Source organism: Rhinopithecus bieti, unplaced genomic scaffold, assembly GCF_001698545.2.
Source record: "Rhinopithecus bieti isolate Rb0 unplaced genomic scaffold, ASM169854v2 scaffold_27306, whole genome shotgun sequence".
Taxonomy (NCBI): domain Eukaryota; kingdom Metazoa; phylum Chordata; class Mammalia; order Primates; family Cercopithecidae; genus Rhinopithecus; species Rhinopithecus bieti.
Window position 1 is genome coordinate 867,404 of NW_016812395.1, and position 23,189 is coordinate 890,592.

The 23,189-nt window shown below is 39.2% G+C and overlaps 1 protein-coding gene across 1 annotated transcript in view; it reads left to right on the forward strand.

The window, feature by feature from the left end:
- The first annotated feature begins 3,723 nt into the window (after positions 1 to 3,723).
- The window catches only part of ARFGEF1 (ARF guanine nucleotide exchange factor 1), a 118,197-nt gene continuing 98,731 nt past the window's right edge, over positions 3,724 to 23,189 (forward strand). The window contains 5 exon segments of the mRNA XM_017896306.1: positions 3,724 to 3,963; positions 14,500 to 14,529; positions 15,588 to 15,744; positions 17,606 to 17,752; positions 20,348 to 20,526. Of these exon segments, the coding sequence (XP_017751795.1) occupies positions 20,419 to 20,526 (108 nt within the window). The 5' untranslated portion in view covers positions 3,724 to 3,963; positions 14,500 to 14,529; positions 15,588 to 15,744; positions 17,606 to 17,752; positions 20,348 to 20,418.

The window sequence follows — 23,189 nt, forward strand, 5'->3', positions numbered from 1 at the left end:
ATCACCTTCTGAGCTCAAGTGGTCCGTCCTTCTGCCTCGGCCTCCCAAGTAGCTGGGACTACATACATGCACCACCCTGTCTAATTTTTAAACTTTTTTGTAGAGATGGAGGTCTTACTGTATTGCTCGAGCTGGTCTTGAATTCCTGGACTCAAGCCATCTTTTTGCCTCAGCTTCCCAAAGTGCAGGGATTACAGGTGTGAACTATTGCACCTGGCTGTAAATAGTATTTTTTTAAAACTTTGGGTTTCATTGCTAATATATAGAAATGTGATTGAGTTTTGCATGTTGCAGCCTTCCTAAATTCATTTATGAGTTCTTAGAGTTTTTTTTCTTCTTCAAGATTTCTTGGGATTTTTTACTTAACTAATCATGTAATCTGTGAATAAGAGCTATTGTATTTCTCTCTAACCTATATACCTTTATTTACTTATTTACACTGTCTGGGATGTTCAGTACAAAGTTGAATAGAAATGATGAGAGGGTTTCCACACCCAACCAGCTCTTGGTTTTGTGTGGTTACTGTTTATCATTCTCCTCTATTGCTGGGTTACTGAGAGTTTTTAAAATCATGAATGGATGCTGAATTTTGTCAAATTATTTTTCTGTATCAATTGAAATGATCATGTAATTTTTTTCTTCTTTAGCCTATTTCTATGGTAGATTATATGGGTTGACTTTTTTTTTTTTTTTTTTTTTGAAACGGAGTCTTGCTCTGTCACCCAGGCTGGAGTGCAGTGGCACAATCTCAGTTCACTGCAAGCTCCGCCTCCTGGGTTCAAGCAATTCTTGTGCCTCCGCCTCCCAAGTAACTGGGACTACAGTCAAGTGCCACTATGCCTGGCTAATTTTTATATTTTTAATAGTTTCACCATATTGGACTGGTCTCAAACTCCTGACCTCAGATGATGTGCCTGCCTCGGCCTCCCAAAGTGCTGGGATTACAGGTGTAAGCCACCACTCCCGACCTTTTTTTTTTTGTTTTGTTTTTGGTATTAGTTTTGTGTCTTTAGAATAAACCCCAGTGGGTCATGGTATTTAGTTCTTTTTATAGCATGCTGGATTCTAGTTAGTATTTGATTGATGATTTTTGCATCTATATTCATGAGTGATATTCGTCTGCATTTTTCTGTACTGCCTTTGTTCAGTGCAGTTCTGATGCTAACTACATCATAATTTGGTTCTGGAGTTGAGTCATATTTCACAGGTTAAAGGCATAGTCCTTGGCAAAACTGTTTTCACTTCAGATACCAGCTATATGCTTGAGAGTTTCCAGACCACCTGCACTTCTGACCAACTGGCTACAAATTCAGGGGTTTCTGTTAGCTCCTTGCGTTAAGTAGAGCAACTCACAGAACTGAGGAAAGTGCTATTTCAGGATTGTGGTTTTGTTATAAAGGACACAAATTAGGATAATTCAAAAGAAGAGAACTACAGGATGAGTTTGGAAGGGCCCCAGACACAAAGCTTTTGTGTCCTCAGAATGCTTTACCCTCCCAGCTCATCGATGCGTACCACTAACCAGGAAAGCTCACCCAAGCTTTGGGTGTCCAGAGTTTTTGTTGGGGTGGCATTACACAGGAATTATTGAGTCATTGGTCACATGATTGAATCTGAACTGCAGCCCCCTCCCCTCTTTGGAGATGGGGCTGAGATCATGTGGTTCAAAGCCCAAACTTTACTCACATAGTTGGTCTTTCACTAATCCCTATCCTGAAACCATCAGAGGGGTTTACCATGAATAATAAAGATGCTCCTATCAGGAAGTTTCAAGGGTTTAGAGGCTCCCTCCCTGAACCAGGGACAAAGACCAACAAGATTCTTAATGATACAACAGTCCAGGCTGGGAATGGTTGCTCATGCCTGTAATTCCAGAACTTTGGGAGGTCGAGGAGGGCAGATCACTTGAGCCCAGGAGCTCAGGACCAGCCTGAGCAACATGGCAAAACCCTGTCTCTACAAAAAATACAAAAATTAGCTGGGTATGGTGGCGCATACCTGTGTCCTAGCTACTCGGGAGGCTGAGGTGGGAGGATCATGGAGCCTGGGGAGGTTTAGGCTGCAGTGAGCTGTGATTGCACCACTGCACTCCAGCCTGGGCAACAGAGTGAGACCCTGTCTCAGAAAAAAACCAAAAAGAATTATACAACAGTCCAGTTTTATTATCAAGATAATGTTGGCCTTGGGAAAGCAACTGAGATGTGTTTTATCCCTTAATATTTTCTAGAGGAGATTATACAGAATTGATATAAATTCTTTTATAAACATGGTAGAATTCTCAGGTGAAACCATCTGGTCCAAGATATTTCACTTTTGGTAGTTTTTAAACTATGAATTCAGTGTCTTTAATAGTTACAGAACTATTCAAATGATCTATTTCATATTGGAAGAAATGTGGTAGCTTGTGCTTCTTGAGGAATTGGTCTGTTCATCTCAGTTCTCAGATTTATGTATGTAGAATTGTTTGTACCTAGTCCCTCTTAATGTCTGCAGTGTTTGTAGTGATACCATGCTTTATTTTTTCCTTTCTCTTGCTGGAGTTTCAATTTTATTGATCTTATCAATCAGCTTTTAAATAGATTTTCCTATTTTCTATTTTCAGTTTTGTTGATTTCTGCTGTTGTATTTATTATTTTTCCTTTTTTTCTGCTTGTTTTGGGTTTATTCTGTGCTTCTTTTCCTAGTTTCTTAAGGTGGGAGCTTAGATTTTTGACTTTTTTCTAATGTAGTATTAAGTGCTGTAAGGATGCTTTAGCTGTATCCCATAAAATGTTATATTTTATTTTATTGAGTTCCATGTATTTTTAAAAAATTTCCCTTAAGACTTCCTCCTGACCCATGGATTATTTAGAAGTGTGTTGTTTAGTTTCCAAGTGTTTGGAAATATTAGTTTTTCTCCATGATTCCTATTTTTATTTCATTTTGGTAGAGAACACATTCTGGGCTGCTCTGCCTATGGAGTAGCCATTTTTTTATTCCTTTACTTTCTTAATAAACTTGCTTTCACTTTACTCGGAAAAAGAAGAACACACTCTGTGTGATCTCAGTTCTTTTAACTTTGTTGAGATTTGTTTTGTGGCCCAGAATATGGACTGTCTTGGTGAATGTTCTGTGGACATTTAAAAATAATGTGTGTCTGTCTGTTATTGAGTGGAGTATTCTATAAATTTATACCCTGCCGACTGATGGTGTTGTTCCGTTCTGTATCCTTAGTGATTTTTTTTGTCTAGTAGTTGTATTGTTGTAAGAGGGATGTTTAATTCTTCAGCTATAATAGCAGATTTGTCTGTTTGTCCTTTCAGTTCTATCCATTTCAATTTCATGTTATTTTGAAGCTCTTTGTTATATACACATTTAAGATTACTATGTATTCTTGATGTATTTGACCCTTCTATCATTGTGTAATATCCTTTGTTCTGGTCACTTTTTGTTTTCAGTTCTACTTTATCTGATATTAATATAGCCATGCCTGCTTTCTTTTGATATCTTTTTCCATCTGTTTACTTCCATCCTACTATATTACATAGGTGTGTGGGTATGTGTGTTTTCTTTCTTAAGAGATGGTCTTGCTCTGTTGCCTAGGTTGGAGTGCAGTGGTGTGATCATAGCTTGCTCAAGCAGTCCCCCTGCCTCAGCCTCCTGAGTAGCTGACACTACAGGCACATGCCACCATGCCCACCCCGCTAATTTTTAAATTTTTTTTATAGAGTTGGGGTCCTGCTATGTTTCCCCGACTGCTTTTGAACTCCTGGGCTTAAAGATTTTGGGATCATGGAGGACAGGAGCCAGGACTAGATTGCAGCTCCGGACAGAGCAGCATGCGGAGGCTTGCCTTGTGAGTTTTAGCTCCAGATCGACTGCAAGAACAAACCAGCAATCCTGGGAGGACCCACAGACCCCCTGAAGGAAGTAGACTGCTTCTGCAGGACCCGGGAGATCCCCCCGCCCTGCCCGCCAAATACTGTGAGTGTCCCAACTGCAGAAGTGGGAAAGGGAGACCCTCCTCTCCTGAACACACACCCCCACTGGAGATGCTGAAGGTCTGTTTGCGGGAGAAGTTTCTGACTTTACCTGGAGCTGAGTCAAGTTGGTTGAGCCAAGTGAAATACAGGGGTAGAGGAAGCAGCAGAAAGGCCCTGAGAGCTTGCTAGGTCCCCAAGCAGCCCATTCCTGTCTGGCACCACAGGGATCCATCGAGGCTGGCCAGAGGAGCAGGGGCTAAAACTCCACTGGGAGAAGGAATTCTCTAGCTGAATTTTGTAACAATTTGAATGAGAAGCCTCCTGGTCAGAACTCAGGGGAGGGTTTGAATCCATCTGTGCTTGTAGACTTCACAGTCAGGGGAAGAACTAAAGCCCTTTTCTTTGGCAGCTGGGAGGCAGAAAGCCTCAGGCAAGTTTTTAAGCTCCTTTTGCCCTCCACCTGTAAACAGACTTGGGGCTGTTGCAGGGGAGCAAGGTGGGAATGAGACTGACCCTTCGGTTTTTGTGGGAACTGGGTGAGACTTGTGACTGCCAGCTTTCCCCCACTTCGCTGATAACCTGGATGTCTCAGCAGAGGCAGCCATAATCTCCTAGACACACAACTCCGGTGACCTGGGAATCTCACTCCCATTCCCTCCCCGCCCCAGCCACAGCAAGACCCACCCAAGAAGAGTCTGAGCTCAGACCTGCCTTGCCCCTCCTCCACCTAATGGTCCTTCCCTACCCACCCTGATAGTGTAAGATAAAGGGTGAGGTGTATAATCTTGGGAGTTCTAGGGCCCTGCCCACTGCAGGTCCCTCTCCACACTACTACAGCTGATACTTTCTGGAAAGCGCCACTCCTGGCAGGAGGCCAACCAGCACAAAAATAGAGCATTAAACCATCAAAGCTAAGAATCCTCACAGAGTCCATTGCACCCTCCACCGGAACTGGCACTGGTATCCATGGCTGATCACAGGACTCTGTTCAGACAGGGCCCAGTACCAAGCTCGGAACTGGGTAGACTCGCTGGGTGCCTAGACCCAGAAGAGAGACAACAATCACTGTAGTTCGGCTCACAGGAAGCCACATCCATAGGACAAGGGGGAGAGTACTGCATCAAGGGAACACCCTGTGGGACAGAAAAATCTGAACAACAGCCTTCAGCCCTAGACCTTCCCTCTGACCGAGCCTACCCAAATGAGACGGAACCAGAAAACCAACCCTGGTAATATGACAAAACTAGGCCTGTCAGCATCCTGCAAAAATCACACTAGTTTACCAGTAGTGGATCCAAACCAAGAAAAAATCCCTGATTTACCTGAAAAAGAATTCAGGAGGTTAATTCTTAAGCTAATCAGGGAAGGACCAGACAAAGGCGAAGCCCAATGCAAGGAAATCCAAAAAATGAACTCCTGAGCTCAAGTTATCTTCCTGGCTCAGCCTCCCAAGTAGCTGGGATTCTAGGTGCACAGTACCACACCCAGCTAAATGTCTTCTAATTGTTGTGCTTGGACCTTTTATATTTAATGTAATATTTATATATAAGGGCATAAATCTGCTATTTTACTTTTGCTTTCTGTTGTTCCCTCTTTTTCGTTGTCCATTTTCCTGCCTTTATGTGGACCTCTTGAAAAATTTTTAGAATTCCATTTGATTGTTCTTTTGGAGTTTATATTTGATTTTTGGTGGTTGTACTAGACATTACATTATTCATACATAGCTTTTCACAGTATACTGATGTCAGCATTTTACCAGTTTGAGTAACCTGTAGAAAAACCTTAGCTCCATTTAGGTCCTTTTATCTTCCCTCTCTATAGTATTGTCTTAAATAGTTCCCCTGCATACATTAGGAACCACATAAGACAGTGTTTTATTTTTTGTGTTAAATGTGTAACATAATTTTTAAAACTCAAGAGAATGGTGTTGTACGTTTCCATATTTTTACGCTTCCCATTCTTCATGGTGTTTCAAAACTTATGATTTCCTTCGTGTTGGAAGAACTTCAGTTATTCTTTTAGGATAGATCTTGTGGTGACAGGTTTTTTTTTTTGGTTATCCTTCATCTGAGAAGATCCTGATTTTACCTTTATTCCTTTAGGATTTTTCACAGATTATCTATATAACTCTGGGTGAGAGATCTTTTCTTTCAGCTCTTGGAAATGTTGTGCCACATCCCCCATTGGCTTCCATAGTGTTCAGTAAGAAATCCACTGTCACTGTAATCATTTTTCTTCTATCAATATTATGTCATTTCTTTCTATCTGGTTTCAAGATTGTTTTGTCTTTAGTTTTCTGGGGTTGGATTCTGATGTGTCTTGACTTGGATTTCTATCCTGTTTGGGTTTGCTCAGCTGAATCTATAGGTTTGTGTATAATACCAGAGTATTTTGTATTAGTGGTTACAACCCAGCATTGGATCATGAAGTCAATTTTGTGGCCTATGGCTGGTGTTATGATTGATTTTTAATAGAATAGAAAATGGGCCGGGCGCGGTGGCTCAAGCCTGTAATCCCAGCACTTTGGGAGGCCGAGACGGGTGGATCACAAGGTCAGGAGATCGAGACCATCCTGGCTAACATGGTGAAACCCCGTCTCTACTAAAAATACAAAAAACTAGCCGGGCGAGGTGGCGGCGCCTGTAGTCCCAGCTACTCGGGAGGCTGAGGCAGGAGAATGGCGTGAACCCGGGAGGCAGAGCTTGCAGTGAGCTGAGATCTGGCCACTGCACTCCAGCCTGGGTGACAGAGCGAGACTCCGTCTCAAAAAAAAAAAAAAAAAAAAAAAAAAAAAAAAAAAAAATATCCCAGAATAACAAGGATAATAATTAAATTTTTATTTCCATAACATATATGTAGGTGTTTTCTGGGATCCAGGATAGTGGTTTGCAGTCAGAAACGTTGGAAAACTATTGATTAAGACCATTCACAAGATTTTGTTTTGTTTGAAAAAAGAGGCTAGTTAACACCCCCGTATCTGAGACTCTGATGCTGATGAGTAAAAAGTATTTTTTTCTCCATATCACCTGGGCTTCATAGTTTATTTCTTCTAACTAGTTAAATTATTTAAAAACTTATGAATCTAAGTAGAGGTTACACTTTGTATAAACTCAAAACAGATGGCTTTAGGAACAGTGTCACTCTCTGTGATGTTATGTGTAATAATCATGAGTAGGGAAGGTATGCGAAGGAAAAGGAAAGAAAATAGCAAAGAAGAACAAGATGTTTTTTTTTTCTTTCTCTTTTAGTTCTCCAGAATATGATAGCGTTTATTAAATGTCTGCTTACTATGTAACTCACACTGTGCTAGATGCATGCTAGGAATGCAAAGAAGAATGAAAAATGTCCCTGTTGTATGTAACAGATCACTAAAGCTTATTCTTCTGGTCTAGCTGAAATTTTGTATGCTTTGATCACTATCTCTCTTTTCCCCATTTATGTACCTCCTCTAACCTCTGGTAACCCTCATTCTACTCTCTACTTCTATCAGTTTGACTTTTTTAGGTTCCACATACAAGTAAAATCATATGTCTTTCTGTGCCTTTTTTCACTTAGCGTAACATCTTCCATTTTTTCACTTAGTGTAATATCTTGCCTATGTTGTCGCAAATTACAGGATTTCCTTCTTTTTAAGGCGGAATGGTATTCCATTTTGTGTATTTTATAAGATTCTCTTTATCCATTCATCTGATGATGGACACCTAGGTTGCCTCCATATCTTAGCTACTGTGACTGTAATAAGTAATAATGTATTATATATTTCAAAATTACTAAAAGTAGATTTTAAATGTTTTTACAATAAAAAAAGTATGTGACTTGGATTTGTTAATTAGCTTGATTTGGTCATTCCATATTGTAAAAACATATCAAAACACCTAATTGTACCCCATAAATATATAATATGTACAATTAATATGTGTCCATTAAAATAATAAAATTAAATTTAAAAATAAAAAGTTCCTTGCATTCAGGTACCTCAGAATCTAAGGTAAGCAAATAATCTCAGTGCTTTATAAATAAGTGCCTTATAAAAATAGGTCGTTGGTTCTATGGGAGCACATAAGCAGGGATGATGAGTGAGAATGGCAAATGGGCAAGAGGCTGAGGCTGTGGAATATTTCACCTAAGAGGTGAAGTTAAGCCTCCATCTTGAGGGGAGGAGTCAGGGATTGCCAGGCGTATTACAAAGGAATTGATTTAGGGAACAAAGCCCTAGCTGCATTTTATTAAGCTCTGTATCTGTTAACCATGTGGTTTCCTTACCTGGATTTTCACAACACATTAAAAGAGCTTTCCATGATCCTGACAATCCTTTTGTACCTCTAGGTAGCTGTCTCTCCCATTTGCCAAGAAGTTATTTCAAACCCCATTCTCTCTAAGCCTCTTTAACTTTTCCTATTCCAGGTATCTCTCTTTGTATAATAAACCACCCAAGACTTAGTGGTGTAATGCAGTGATCATTTTATTATGCTTACAGGTTCTGTGTGTCAGGAATTCAGATGGGGTATGCTGCTGCTCCACAGTGTCTGGGGCCTCAAATGGGCAAACTGAAATGACTAAGGGAGATGTGAATGGCCAGGAACTGGAATCCTCTGGAGCCATCTTTACTTACATGTCTGGTGCCTGGATGGTGATGATTTTGAAAGCTGGGCTCAGCTGGGACTGGTGATGGAACTATTTTTATGTAGCCTCCATGTGGCTTGGGCTTCTCACAGTAGGGCCACTGGGCTCTAAGAGGGGGTGCTTGGAAAGCCAGTATTCTGTTATAAGAGAATCAGGCAGAAGCTGCTTGGCCTTTCTGACCTAACCTCAGCTGTTGTTAACTGTCACTTCCACTGCATTCTGTTGGTTATAAATGAATCTCTAAGGCCAGCCCGGATTTAAGGGGAGGGGAATTAGACTACCTCCTGGTGGCAAGGTCACTCTGTAGAAGAACATGTGGGATGGCAGACACCATAGTGGTCGTTTTGGGAAACATAGTCGGCCACACTCTTTCCTAGTTTTCAGATTCATAAATCTTGATTCTTGCTGAATATTGCCACTTGAATATCCCACAGTTACTTAAAATGAAACATGACCATTAACTCTTCTTCACTACTACTCCTCCAACTCTACCCCTGCACATTGAGAAAATGGCATTGTGGCTAAGTACCTCTGTTATCCAGTTAATGCAACAGAACCCCTTTTCTTCCTGATATATCCTTGCCCTACTAGGTTAATGAGATTGTTCCATTCTTCTTCCTTGTCCATGGAATTTACGTTTACTAATTTCTTAGAACAGTGCTTGCACACACAAAGTTTGAGTCAGATCACAGAAATACTGAAGTTAACTTTTGTTTTGTAGTCACATTCCTTTCTTCAGACTTGGCTCAAAGCTACTTGTGATTAATTGGTGGCTGGTTTGATTCTCTTTCTAGAGAATTTTCCTTTGTGAGTTTATTCATTTAAAAGGAAGAGGCAAGCAGGAAAGAAACACAAAAAGATGAATTCCATAAATATTTTTGAATACTAGCAGCATTATGGTAATTGATATATAGACTCCCACGGTTACTGCTTTGAAGGAGACAATGCTTTGGATGTGTAGGTTCTGATGTGTTTATTAAAAACTATCCATTTGTGGCTGGGCGCGGTGGCTCACGCCTGTAATCCCAGCACTTTGGGAGGCCAGGGCGGGTGGATCTCCTGTGGTCAGGAGTTCGAGACCAGCCTGGCCAACATGGTGAAACCTCGACTCTATTAAAAATACAAAAATTAGCTGGGCATGGTGGCGGGCGCCCCGTAATCCCAGCTACTCAGGAGGCTGAGGCAGGAGAATTGCTTGAACCCGGGAAGAGGAGGTTGCAGCGTCCTGAGATTGCACCACTGCACTTCAGCCCGGGCGACAGAGTGAGACTTCATCTTAAAAAAAGGAAAACAAAACAGACAGACAAAACTATCCATTTGCCTTTGAGAACTTTCCTTAAATTACCACTTGAGTTTGCATTGAGTAGCTGCTGTTACTTTGTAAATTATACTATATGTAAGACAAAATTGATGTAATGAGAGGTAAATACAAATAATTCATAGTGTGTAGATAATAGAATTTGTTGAATCCATATAAATTTTATTTTGAGGGTTGTATTTGTACTGTCAAAGTGGAAAAAAGAGCAGCTAAACAAGTTGATAGTAAAAATAATATTATGAGGGGAGATGTTTAATATACTTAGGAGATTAGGTATAACTTGGACATACTCAGTTTGAAAAAAAAAAACAGTCTTTCCTGTTCATTAAACAAGTCCTGCGCCTTATAAACGGTGTTGACTTGGCTAGAAAATATTACATAGAAATTCCATAAATAAGCAATTCTTAAGTTTTAAATTGTATGCCATTCTTAGTAGCATGATGAAATCTTGCCCTGTCCTACCCAGGATGTGAATCTTTGTCCAGCGTCTCCATGTTTTATTTTTTTTTATTTTTTATTTTTTTGAGACGGAGTCTCGCTCTATCACCCATGCTGGAGTGCAGTGGCACAATCTCGGCTCACTGCAAGCTCTGCCTCCCGGGTTCATGCCATTCTCCTGCCTCAGCCTCCTGAGCATCTGGGACTACAGGCGCACGCCCCCGCGCCCGGCTAATTCTTTGTATTTTTTTTAGTAGAGACGGGGTTTCACCATGTTAGCCAGGATGGTCTCGAACTCCTGACCTCGTGATCCACCCGCCTCGGACTCCCAAAGTGCTGGGATTACAGATGTGAGCCACCGCGCCCGACCTCCATGTTTTATAAGCTACCTTCCCGTTTAGTCACTTAGTAACCATCTCAGTTATCACAACTGACTGTTGCATTAGGGCATGCTTGTGTTCAGGTCACCCTTATTTTACTTAATAGCCCCAAAGCACAAGAGTGGTGATGCTGGCAGTTCAGATATGCCAAAGAGAAGCTTGTGAAGTGCTTCCTTTAGGTGAAAAGGTGAAAGTTCTCAAGAAAAAAAAATCACATGCTGAGGTTACTAAGATCTATGGTAAGAAAGAATCTTCTGTCTGTGAAATTATGAAGAAGGAAAAAGAATTCTTGCTAGTTTTGCTGTCGAACTTCAAACTGAAAATTACAGCCATAGTATGTGATACTTAGTTAAGATGAAAAAGGCATTAAATTTGTCGTGAAAGACGTAAACAGAAACATGTTCTAGTTGACAGAAATCAAGTTTGATTTAATCTGAGGTTTCAGGCATCCACTGAGGTCTTGGAATATATCCCCTGCAGATGACGGGGGAATGTAATGTGTTTGCCATAATTGTAGAATGATATTTTTCAGTTCTTTTGCACCAGTTATTACAAGTTTGCCTAAATATAGCACAATGTAGTGGGTAATACGCTAGTTTAAGACTAGAGAAACAAGGTCGCGCGCGTGTGGTGGCTCATGACTGTAATCTCAGCACTTTGAGAGTCCGAGGCCAGCTGATCACCTAAGGTCAGGAGTTCAAGACCAGCCTGACCAACATGGAGAAACCCTGTCTCTACTAAAAATACAAAATTAACTGGGTGTGGTGGCGCATGCCTGTAATCCCAGCTACTCGGGAGGCTGAGGCCGGAGGATCGCTTGAACCTGAGCGACAAGAGCGAAGCTCCATCTCACAAAAACAAACAAACAAAACTAGAGAAACAAGTTTCTGCATCACTGCCTATCAGCTATCTGACCTTAGAACTGGCCATTATTTATTCTGATCCTTAGTTTCCCTATCAAGTTGATTGCAGATGTTTATCTGTAAAAACTATTCTTCCACTCATGGACTGCACAAAAACATATGGTAGGCTTTTGTTCATCCATGTTTTAGAATATAAGGAACCTTTATAATCTGGTAGTTAGTGAAGTTAGAGTTGTTTCTCATGCTTGCAGTTATTTAGAGATATTTGGTATCAAAACACAGTGCTCTTTAAAATGTTTCACTTCCTCTGATATTCCTAGTGTATAATTTGCTTAACTAGAATACCCTATTCTGTAATTATTTTATAAATGGGAATTCACCTTATACAAAAACTGCCAGCTCCTCTTCTTCCCCTGCCTTGCCTTTTTTCCTACCTTACTGGTTTGTAGGAGCATCTCAGCCTCTTAAATAATGATAATTTTTAAAAATGAAAAGTACTTAAATTATTTTATGATGGTTTAGGGCGGTCAACACAGCATTTCCTCCTTATCCAGACATATATTTTATTGTATTTATTTTTGACACAGAGTTTCATTCTGTCGCCCAGGCTGGAGTGTAGTGGCATAATCTTGGCTCACTGCAACTTCCGCATCCTGGGTTCAAGCGATTCTTGTGCCTCAGCCTCCCAAGTAGCTGGGACTACAGGCGTGCACCACCACACCTGGCTAATATTTGTATTTTTAGTAGAGATGGGGTTTCACCATGTTGGCCAGGCTGGTCTCGAATTCCTGACTTCAAGTGATCGATGTGCCTCTGCTTCCCAAGGTGCTGGGATTATAGGTGTGAGCCACTGCGCCCAGCCCACACATATTTTAAAGAGATTTAGATTATTTTTGATTGTATCTGTTGGTGAACCATGAAATCTTGGTAGCTGATATACAGAACTTAAATATCATTGTGAACCTTTATTAAAGTAGTATTTTAAATAGCTGCAGATAATATTTTTACACTGTCTCCTTTCTAGTTCTACCAGTGATAAAATGGAAAGGGGTTTGGTTCACAGAAAACTATACTGAAATACTGAACATCCAATGCCTGGCACACAGTAGGCAATGAGTAAATTTGTACGTATTGTATGAATAAGTTGTATGGATTGTGCGAATCAATTGTAGAAATTGTATAGCAAGGTGATTTGGCAAAGTTGCTTTTTAAAGAGTTTAATACAGTATCTGGTACATGAAAGATGCTCAGTTAGTGATAGTGTTAAATAATAATGTATAGGCCAGTGATGGTTTATAATACCCCAATTTAGCACATTTTGTTGTTTCTCAGATACACCTATGTTATAGAGCGGTTAATAAACCAGAATCTGTAGTTAGATTACCTAATATTTATTGAAGCCTGATTAGCCATACTTCCAAGCCATGCAACCCTTGGGCAAGTTATTCAACCTCTCTTCCTCAATTTTCCAGTCTTTAAAATGAAGATATAATGGTACACACCTCATAGGATTGTTGTCAAACATAAATACATTAGTTGCATGTAAAGTGTAATAGTGTTGTAAAGTTTAGTATATGTAAAGTGTAGTAGTACTTGGCACACATTTGAAAACCTTTCTTCCAAATTTCAGGCAGATTTAGTCAATCAGCCAGATTCCCCAATATAAATTAATAAAGTTTTTTTTTTAAAGAGATGGAGTCTCACTCTGTCGCCCAGGCTGGAGGGTAGTGGTGTGATTTTGGCTCACTGCAACCTCCGCCTCCCAGGTTCAAGTGGTTTTCCTGCCTCAACCTTCCGAGTAGCTGGGGTTATAGGCGCACACCACCATGCCTGGCTAATTTTTGTGTTTTTAGTAGAGACGTTGTTTCACCACGTTGGCCAGACTGGTCTCGAAGTCCTGACCACAGGCCACATTGGCCTCCCAAAGTGCTGGGATTACAGGCATGAGCCCCTGCGCTCAGCCAATTAAATTTAAGGGTCTTCTATTACAGGTAGGATTTGTCTAATTTATCTCATACCTTATAGTGTAAATAGTGAAGGGGAAAATTTCCCATTAAATTGAGCATGTGTATTTTATAGGGCCTTGTATAGTCATAAATAGAAAAATTAGTTAAATATCAATGCACAAACATATTTAAGAAGTTATAGTTCTGGTCTGATAATCTCCCTGGGATAATCTCAAGGTTGGTGCATTGAGGTGTTTTTCCCCCTGTCCCCAAACATCTGCCATATATTTTGTGACTTCAGTATAGCATACACATTATTCTGTTGTGATTTTTTTTTTTTTTTGCTGGGAGGACAGGGTCTTGTTCTTGTGCCTAGGCTGGAGTGTAGTGGAGTCTAGTGGTTATAGCTCTCTGTAACCTTTAACTCCTGGGCTCAAGGGACCCTCCTACCTCAACCCCCTGTCCCACATAGCTAGGACTGCAGGCGTACACCACCATGCCCAGCTGATTTACATTTTTTTTTTTATTTTGTAGAGATGGGGTGTTTGTTGCCCAGGCTGATCTCAGACTCCTTGCCTCAAGTGATCCTCCTGTGTTGGTCTCCCAAAGCACTAGGATTACAGGCGTGAGCCACTGAACTTGGCCGTGTTCTTAATATTAATGCTTCTGCTTAATATAAATAGTTACTTGACAAAAAAGAAAATATTTTGAGAAAAGGAAATGCCTTGGGAATTAATAATCTATAACTTCACCTATCCTTATGATTGTTAATGTGCCTATTCATATAGTTTTATATTATTTGTATAAATTAAAAAATTTAGATGAAACAATTTTAGCACCTAATTTTTATTAAATTTGCATTCTTTCCAACTTTATGTTTAAGTTCCAAATGAGTTTATAAAAGTTATTATGAAATTAGTCTTTTGTTGTCAAGTTTTCTAATGTGTGCTTCTTTTTTTTTCCCCTCAGAGGAAATAAAAGCAGAAACTGAAAACAGAGGTTTGTGGGATTTCTTTTCTTTAGTAAAAATAATTTTCAAACTTGGCAGTCTTGGTCAAAACAATACAGTCATCTGTATTTTAGTGGCAAATTTTCTGCATGTGAGTTTATGGTAAAATCAACTTTAAAAATAGATTTTAAGAAATACAATTATATAAAAACAAACAAAATATATGATTATGATTATATTTCTTAAAACCTATTTTTGTATATATTTATAAATATGTATGCATGTGTTTTTTTGGAGACAGAGTCTCGCTCTGTTGCCCAGGCTGGAGTGCAGTGGTGCGATCACAGCTCACTGCAAGTTCCGCTTCCTAGGCTCAAGTGATCCTCCCACCTCAGCCTGCCGAGTACCTGGGACTACAGGCGAGCACCACCATGCCTGTGTTAATTTTTTGTAGAGATGGGATTTTGCCATATTGCCCAGGCTGGTCTCGAACTCTTGGACTCAAGTGACCCACTCGCCTTGGCTTCCCAAAGTGCTGGGATTACAGGCATGAGCCACCAGGCTCTGCTCTAAGCATACTTAAAAATACAAAAAGATTCTCATGTAAATAAGTATCTAAAGATACTTCTAAAATACCGTAAGATAGCCTTCAGAGTCTTTTCGTAGACTTTGATTCATATTTGGAAAAATTACTAGGTTTTTTGATAGTGTTGACCTTTTAGGGCAATATCGAATAACTAAAAGCTCACTTTTGACTTAAGGACAAATAGAAAGGCCATTGCTTTTAAGGTATTGTGATGCCAAATTTGTTAAGTGACAATAAAATATTTCTGTAATAGAAGCACCTTGAATTTCACAGTTTTTGTAGACCAGTTTTGCAGACAAGATTTCAGTGTCTTGTGTTCAGTCACAGCTCTGGCCACTAGCTTTTGACCATGTGGCAAACCACTTCACTTCTCTGGGCTTGGGTTTCCTCTTGAAATATGGGAAGATAGAGGACTGGTTTAGCAAGATTCCTTTTAGAACTGAAATTTTGTGTTTCTACATGGGTTTATCGTCAATATTATAAATGTGATATGCTATAATCAGACTTTTCTTTTTCATTTAGTCCTCCTCATGGAGAAGCAAAAGCTGGATCAAGCACCCTTCCACCAGTGAAATCAAAGACAAATTTTATTGAAGCAGACAAGTACTTCTTGCCTTTTGAGTTGGCATGCCAGTCCAAATGTCCCCGCATAGTTAGTACATCTCTAGATTGCTTACAGGTATGTGTAAAATGGCACTTTCTAAAACTGTCTACTTTGAATGTTTTCTAAAACATTATTCATGTTGATGATTCAGACATTTCCATGAAAGCTTTTAATACTCTTTTTTGTAGTAAAACATCCAAATGATTTTTTATATTTAAGACATAATAATAGTTGCAAAAAGACGTTTCTAGTTTAATGATAACAATCATTAACTTAGTGGGATATAAAATCTTTAGTAAGATTGTCAGTAATGGAAAGTGTTGATTTGGTCTCTTCTCATCAGTGAAATGCAAGACCCATAATACTTTTAACCTGCTGCCGACTTTACATACATCACCATTTGCAAATAATTTTTCTAAGTGCTGTTTTTTTGTTTGTTTGTTTACTTTTTTGAGACGGAGGCTTGCTCTGTCACCTGGGCTGGAGTGCAGTGGCGTAATCTTGGCTCACTGTGACTTCTGCCCCCGTTTTCAAGCAATTCTCCTGCCCCAGACTTGCGAGTAGCTGGGAATACAGGTGCGTGTAACCACGCCAAGCTAATTTTTGTTTTGTTTTGTTTTGTTTTTGTTTTTGTTTTTTTTGAAGAGACAGTTCTACCATGTTGGCCAGACTGGTCTTGAACTCCTGACCTTAAGTGATCCGCCTGCCTCGGCCTCCCAAAGTGCTGGGATTACAGGCGTGAGCCACTGTGCCTGGCCAGTGTGTCTGCTGTTTTATATGAAGCAATAGGTTAATATTGGCAGCTTAATATAATTTAATATTTAACTGCTATACTTTAGCTCTGGCAGTCATTTATGTCAGAAAAATTTCTGAACTCTGTTACCCTGTTTGACACATAGACAGAGGATCCTCATAGATACTATATTTGTAAGACAAGTTTCTAAGTAGAGGAATACTTCTATTTTCAGGTGTTCTTACTATTTGGGCATTATATGTATTCAACTATAATTAAGTGGCTAGGAAAAGACCATATGATTTGTCCTTAAGGATGGGTTAAAGTTAAGTTCATCTGATTTGTGATCTTGTTTTCACTGGAAAATTAGAATGATAATATCTGAAGCCTTCCTTCCAGGGTATACTGATAATGATGAATGAACAAATCTATGATTTATTTCAGCTACTATATGGAAACTGGGTTTTATACATATTGATGAATCATTTGGAAAGAGATTGGGGGTCATTTAAAAGCATGAAGATAATTTTCACAAAAGCAGTATCAATAAAACCTTGTTTATATGGAAAGCAATAAGCAATTTTTTTTTTTTTTTTTTTTTTTTTTGAGACAGGGTCTCACTATCACCTAGGTTGGAGTGCAGTGGCACAATCTCAGCTTACTGCAACCTCTACCTCCCAAGGCTCAAGCAGTCCTCTCACCTCAGCCTCCTGAGTAGCTGGGACTATAGGCATATACCACCACACCCAGCTAATTTTTTATTTTTTGTAGAGATAGGTTTTCCCCATATTGCTCAGGCTGGCCTCGAACTCCTAAGCTCAAGCAGTCCGCCCAATGTGGACTGGCAATGTGGGAGGCAAGCAGGCCTCCCAGTGTGCTGGGATTACAGGCATGAGCCACTGCACCCAACCACAGTAAGCAATTCTAACTCATCAGAGACAGGTTCTCAAGGCTTGGCTTTCTCCAAATATTACCTGATGGTTTATTGTGGTTCTGTTTTTGTGGTTATTACAAGTATAAATACATATTTATATGAATAAAGTTTCTACAGAAAAAGTTGATATAACTTTGGCTTTGATAATACCTATGTATTTTATGTAAAATTTTATATATATTCAATTGTATACTGTAATTTTAATGTATATTGCATTAGTATATATAATACTTGTTACTTAGGATCTTTGTTTTCTTTCTCCGTTTTAGAAACTTATTGCTTATGGGCACTTGACTGGCAATGCTCCAGATAGTACAACACCAGGCAAAAAATTAATTGATAGAATTATTGAAACGATATGTGGCTGCTTTCAGGGCCCTCAGACAGATGAAGGAGTTCAGCTGCAGATAATAAAGGTAATTATTATATAAAGTAAAATTGTTAAAATTCAGATGCCTTTCACCTTAAAATATTAGGAAAGATCCTTTTATGTGCATTCCAGCTATAATACAGGTTATTTGAGGCCGTGCGCAGTGGCTCATGCCTGTAATCCCAGCACTTTGGGAGGCCAGGTTGGGCGGATCACTTGAGGTCAGGAGTTTGAGAGCAGCCTGGCCAACATGATGAAACCCCCATGTCTACTAAAAATACCAAAAAAATTAGCTGGGCATGGTGGTGGACACTTGTAGTCCCAGCTACTCAGGAGGCTGAGGCAGGAGAATCGTTTGAACCTGGGAGGCGGAGGTTGCAGTGAGCTGAGATCATGCCACTGTACTCCAGCCTGGGTGACAGAGTGAAACTCAGTCTCAAGAAGAAAAAAGAGGTTATTTGGATGCTTTCCTAGACTCCATATTAGGAGATTTTAATGTTGTATGCCAAGAGTTTGTTAGAGGAAAACTATGTTCTCATATCTCTTCTTTTGAAGGTCTCAGTTTAGGCTTAGCCCCTAGAGTCTTGCAGAGTTTTTCTGTTTCTGGCATGTTTTTCATATATATGTATATTCCATCCATCAAACTTTAGGGTAGTTCTTAAAGCTGTGACCCTTCTAGTTTCTTCTGTACTATTGGACCCTTCCTAGGGTGTCCTCGCAACTCATGAATCACCAGGTGGACACTACTTGTCTGCCAATTCTCCTGATATCCTTGCACACATCCATCTATTGAACTTGTTCGGCAAAACCCTGTTCTGAGTTCGTGCTGTAATGTACCTGTTTGATTGAATTCCTTTGGGAAAAATTAGTAATGTTTTCATTCTGTTACAGATACTGAGTTCTTAATGTTATTGCTAATGGTAATGGTGGTGTGTTTTTATGGCGGTAAAATTATGTGCTATATATATAGTACAGTACTTTTGAAGTTGTTTATATATATATATATATGAAGGGTTCTTTCATGTGTGAATACAGCCCTTTTGGAGCCTTTCAGTTTTATAGTTGTGTTTACTTCAGAAGCCATATAATATCTTTATTCTAAAAAAAAATACTGGGCATGGTAGCTCATGCCTGTAATTCCAGCACTTTGGGAGACCGAGGCAAGAAGGTCGCCTGATCCCAGAAGTTCAAGACCAGCCTGGGCAACACAGTAAGACCCTGTCTCTACAAAAAATAATTTTAAAATTCGCCACATGTGGTGATGTGTGCCTGTAGTCCCAGCTACTCAGGAGGCTGAAGTGGGAGGATCACTTGAGCCCAGGAATTGAGGCTTCAGTGAGCCGTGTTCACTGCACTGCACTTCAGGCTTGGCAACAGAGTGAGATCCTGTCTCAAAAAAGAAAAAAGAAAAAAAAAAACGGGTTGATCATTTTGACCTATTGTGTAGTTTCATATCATTTATGGTTTAAGATAATGCCCATTAATGCTAACTCTGCATAGCATTGTACAACATAAAGAAGACAAAAGAGTCCTTGCTCTTGAGAAATTGGAAGTAACCCAATATGTGAAAATTCACATAGGTGAAATTTGTTCATTTTATTGAAGTATTTGCCTTAGGAATTTGCTTTTTAATTTGGGACAGTCTCACTCTGTTGCCCAGGCTAAGTGCTGTGGCATGATCACAGATCACTGTAGCCTTGACCTCCCTGGCTCAAATGATCCTCCCACCTCAGCCTTCCAAGTAGCTGGGGCCACAGGTATATGCCACTTATGCCCAGCTACTTTAGGATTATTTTACATGCTTTATTCTAAAACATTTATAAACCTCTTCGACAATAACAACAACAGCACAATTACTGAGTTCAGTCTGTTAAAAAAGATCTCAGAAAAATTTAGAGGCAAATAAGACACAATGTGTATCTTCCCAAGTTGGTGGTCTAGTTCAACAGATATCTCATGTGACGTGTCTGTGCTCTACTGTAACAGCTTTCATGCTGTGCATTTTAGTAGATTAAATAGTATTTTCATTAAAATGAAACCTTGGTTGAAACAAATCAGTTAAATGGTTTTCAGATTATGTGGAAACTACTGCCACATTGAGGAAAACATGAAATATTTTAACAGTTGATGATATATTCAAGGCCAGTAGAAATTCTGTGTATACTACCTGCAAGTGGTAATTGTTTCTGAAAGTTTTCATTGTAATATGAAAATGCTTAATTTTTGTGCTGAAACTCTAGATGCAGAAAATCACTTTAAGGCTGGGTGTGGTGGCTCATGTCTGTAGCCCCAGTACTTTGGGAGGCTGAGGTGGGAGGCTTGCATGAAGCCAGGAGTTCGAGACCAGTCTGGGCAACAAAGAGAGACTGCATCTCAACAGAAAAATAAAACAAAATTAGCCAGGTGTGGTGGTGCTCACCTGTAATCCTACAGCCAGCTGTGGTGGTGCTCACCTGTAGCAGCTACTCAGGAGGCTGCTGTGAGAGGATCACTTAAGCCCAGGAGTTCAAGGCTGCAGTGAGCTATGATCACACTACTGCACTCCAGCCTGGGTGACAGAGCAAGAAAGACTGTCTCCAAAAAAAAAAGAAAAAGAAAATCTCTTTAACTTTGTCCTTTTTTTCTCTCTCTCTTCTTAAAGGCTTTACTTACTGCAGTAACATCACAACACATAGAAATTCATGAAGGGACTGTACTGCAAGCTGTGAGAACATGTTACAATATCTACTTAGCAAGCAAAATCTCATCAATCAGACAACAGCCAAAGCTACTCTCACTCAGATGCTAAATGTTATCTTTGCACGCATGGAAAACCAAGCAGTAAGTATTTTAAAAAGGGAGAGATTGTATAGAACACAACAGGCATTAAATATAGAAAGGAGTTTACAGTAATTAGAGTGAAATCTTTGTACCTGTAGAAAAGAATGTCTTTTATTTACAGTTCCACTTACTGGATATTTGTGGTATTGTGTTTTGTTTTAAGGTTTACTGATTTAACTTTGGACAAAGTATTTTTAGTTGTTCACAAATAGAATGTGAAATATACTGATTGCCATCTTCCTTGTGGAAGTAATTATGAATTACTACTTCTATTGCATTCAAGCTTAGTAGAGTGTAATGTAGATATAAAATAATTTAATCTGAAATAAAATTAATTAAGCCTTAAAAAAGTACATTTCTGTACTTTTGAAATGAAATATTCTGTACTTTTGAAATGAAATACATTTTTCCCCCCATATGATAAAGGGGCATGATATTCCTTATACTTTAAACTGCTTCAGGTTGATTGTTAAGAGGTCAGCAACCAGAGAATTGTTTTTAATTGCCTGGGTCTTCACTATTAAAAATTCACACCAAGCTTCTTATTTTGAACTCCTTTTAAACATAGAGAAAAATTGCAAAAATTTTGCAGAGCAATCCCTTTTACACTTCACCCTGCTTCCCTTAATGCAGTTAACTTACATACCTACATAGTACAATTATCAAAAGCAGAATTAACACTGGTACAATACTGTTAACTAAACCACAGACCCTGCTTGAATTTCACCAATTTTCCCACTAATGTTTTAAGATTTGACCCAGGATCCCACATTGCGTTTAGTATGCATTTAGTTCTATGTCTTAGTCTTCTCCAGTCTGTGACAGTTCCTCAACTTTTCGTTATCTTTTTCATGATCTTGCCATTTTTAAAAGGATACTAATAATTTATTTTGTTGAATTTTCCTCAGTTTACTTTCTCTGATGTTTTCTCATGATTAGAATGAGGTTGTGCAGTTTTTTGCCAGAATATCTCTGAAACAGTGTTGTGTCCTTTTCAGTGCGTTTTGTCAGGAGTTCATGGTGTTGATATATCTTAATGTTTGTTAGGTTTTTTTTTTTTTTTTTTTTTTTTGAGACGGAGTCTCGCTTTGTCGCCGGGGCTGGAGTGCAGTGGCCGGATCTCAGCTCACTGCAAGCTCCACCTCCCGGGTTTACACCATTCTCCTGCCTCAGCCTCCCGAGTAGCTGGGACTACAGGCGCCCGCCACCTCGCCCAGCTAGTTTTTTTTTTTGTATTTTTTAGTAGAGATGGGGTTTCACAGTGTTAGCCAGGATGGTCTCGATCTCCTGACCTTGTGATCCACCCGTCTCGGCCTCCCAAAGTGCTGGGATTACAGGCTTGAGCCACCACGCCCGGCCAATGTTGGTTATGTTAACCTTGATCACTTGCTTAAGGTAATTATCTGTCAGTTTCCTCCACTATGAAGTTAGTAGTTTTTCTTTTGCAATTAATAAATGTCTTTGGGGAGATATTTTAAGACTGTGCAAATATTCTATTTCTCCTCAGATCCTCCCCCCACTTCCCTCAGTTTTGATATCTATCAGTAGGTCTTGTTGGCAACAGTTAATTATTGTGGCATTTCCCTAATGATTTTCCTGTTTCTCTCTTTACTTCTGTATTTATTAACTGAATTTCTTCTCCCTTAATTATTTACTCAATTATTTATATCAGTCTGTAATCACAGATATTTATTTTATGGTTGTAATGTGTGCTACAGTTACTTATTTTGTTGCCCAAATTATTACAGTTTTGGCCCTGTGTCCTTGTGACTAGCTCCCATCCTTTTTTGAGTACTTCCATAATTTCTGGATTCTCAAGATGTTCCAGGCTCATTTTGAATTCTCCCAGCTTCAACCTTGGAATCAGCCACTTCAATAAGGAGCAGCTCTATCTCTTTTGATTGGAGAATGGTGTTTAGAAACCAAAATCTGAGTGCTAGATGTATTCATTGTCACTCTGTGTTATTGCTTCTAGGCCTCTCAGCAGATAGAGTTAGGAAATGTATATTTATGTACTATCCCTTCCGTCCCACTCAATTCCCACACCTGTATGTGACTTTCCATGTGTTGGTAATAAAACCATGTGTTCATGGTGATATTTCAGATTCCAGTGCAACAATACGGGGTTCATTTCAGTCTTCTCCCTTTATTTGTAAACTTCTTTCTCTAAACAATAAGAAATATGGCTTTTATATTCTAAATACATTGATTATTCAATCCTTTATACCCATTAGTTTTAGAACTGCTGATCATTACCAGTGTTACAAGCAAATTTACTAGGTAGGTTATAGCATTTCAGGTTTTTTTGTCTTTAGCCTTATCCGTTCAAAATATTATTTTCTAGTTACTTAGATTAGTTCCTTTCTTCCTCACACTCTGCAATAGGGTAATGCTATTCTTTTGTGATAATAGTTAGACTCATTTGTTACTCTCTGCTTTTCGTTTTTGGTATTTGTCACATTCTGGTTAGTTTTAATTACAGTCATCTTTCAGTATTATTCATGGGGGATTGGTTCCAGGGCCCTCCCTTGGATACCAAAATCCATAGATACTCAAGTGTGTTTTATAAAATGGTGTAATACTTGCATATAATCTACACACATCCTCTGTATACTTTAAATCATCTCAAGATTACTTACAATACCTAATACTTTGTAAATAGT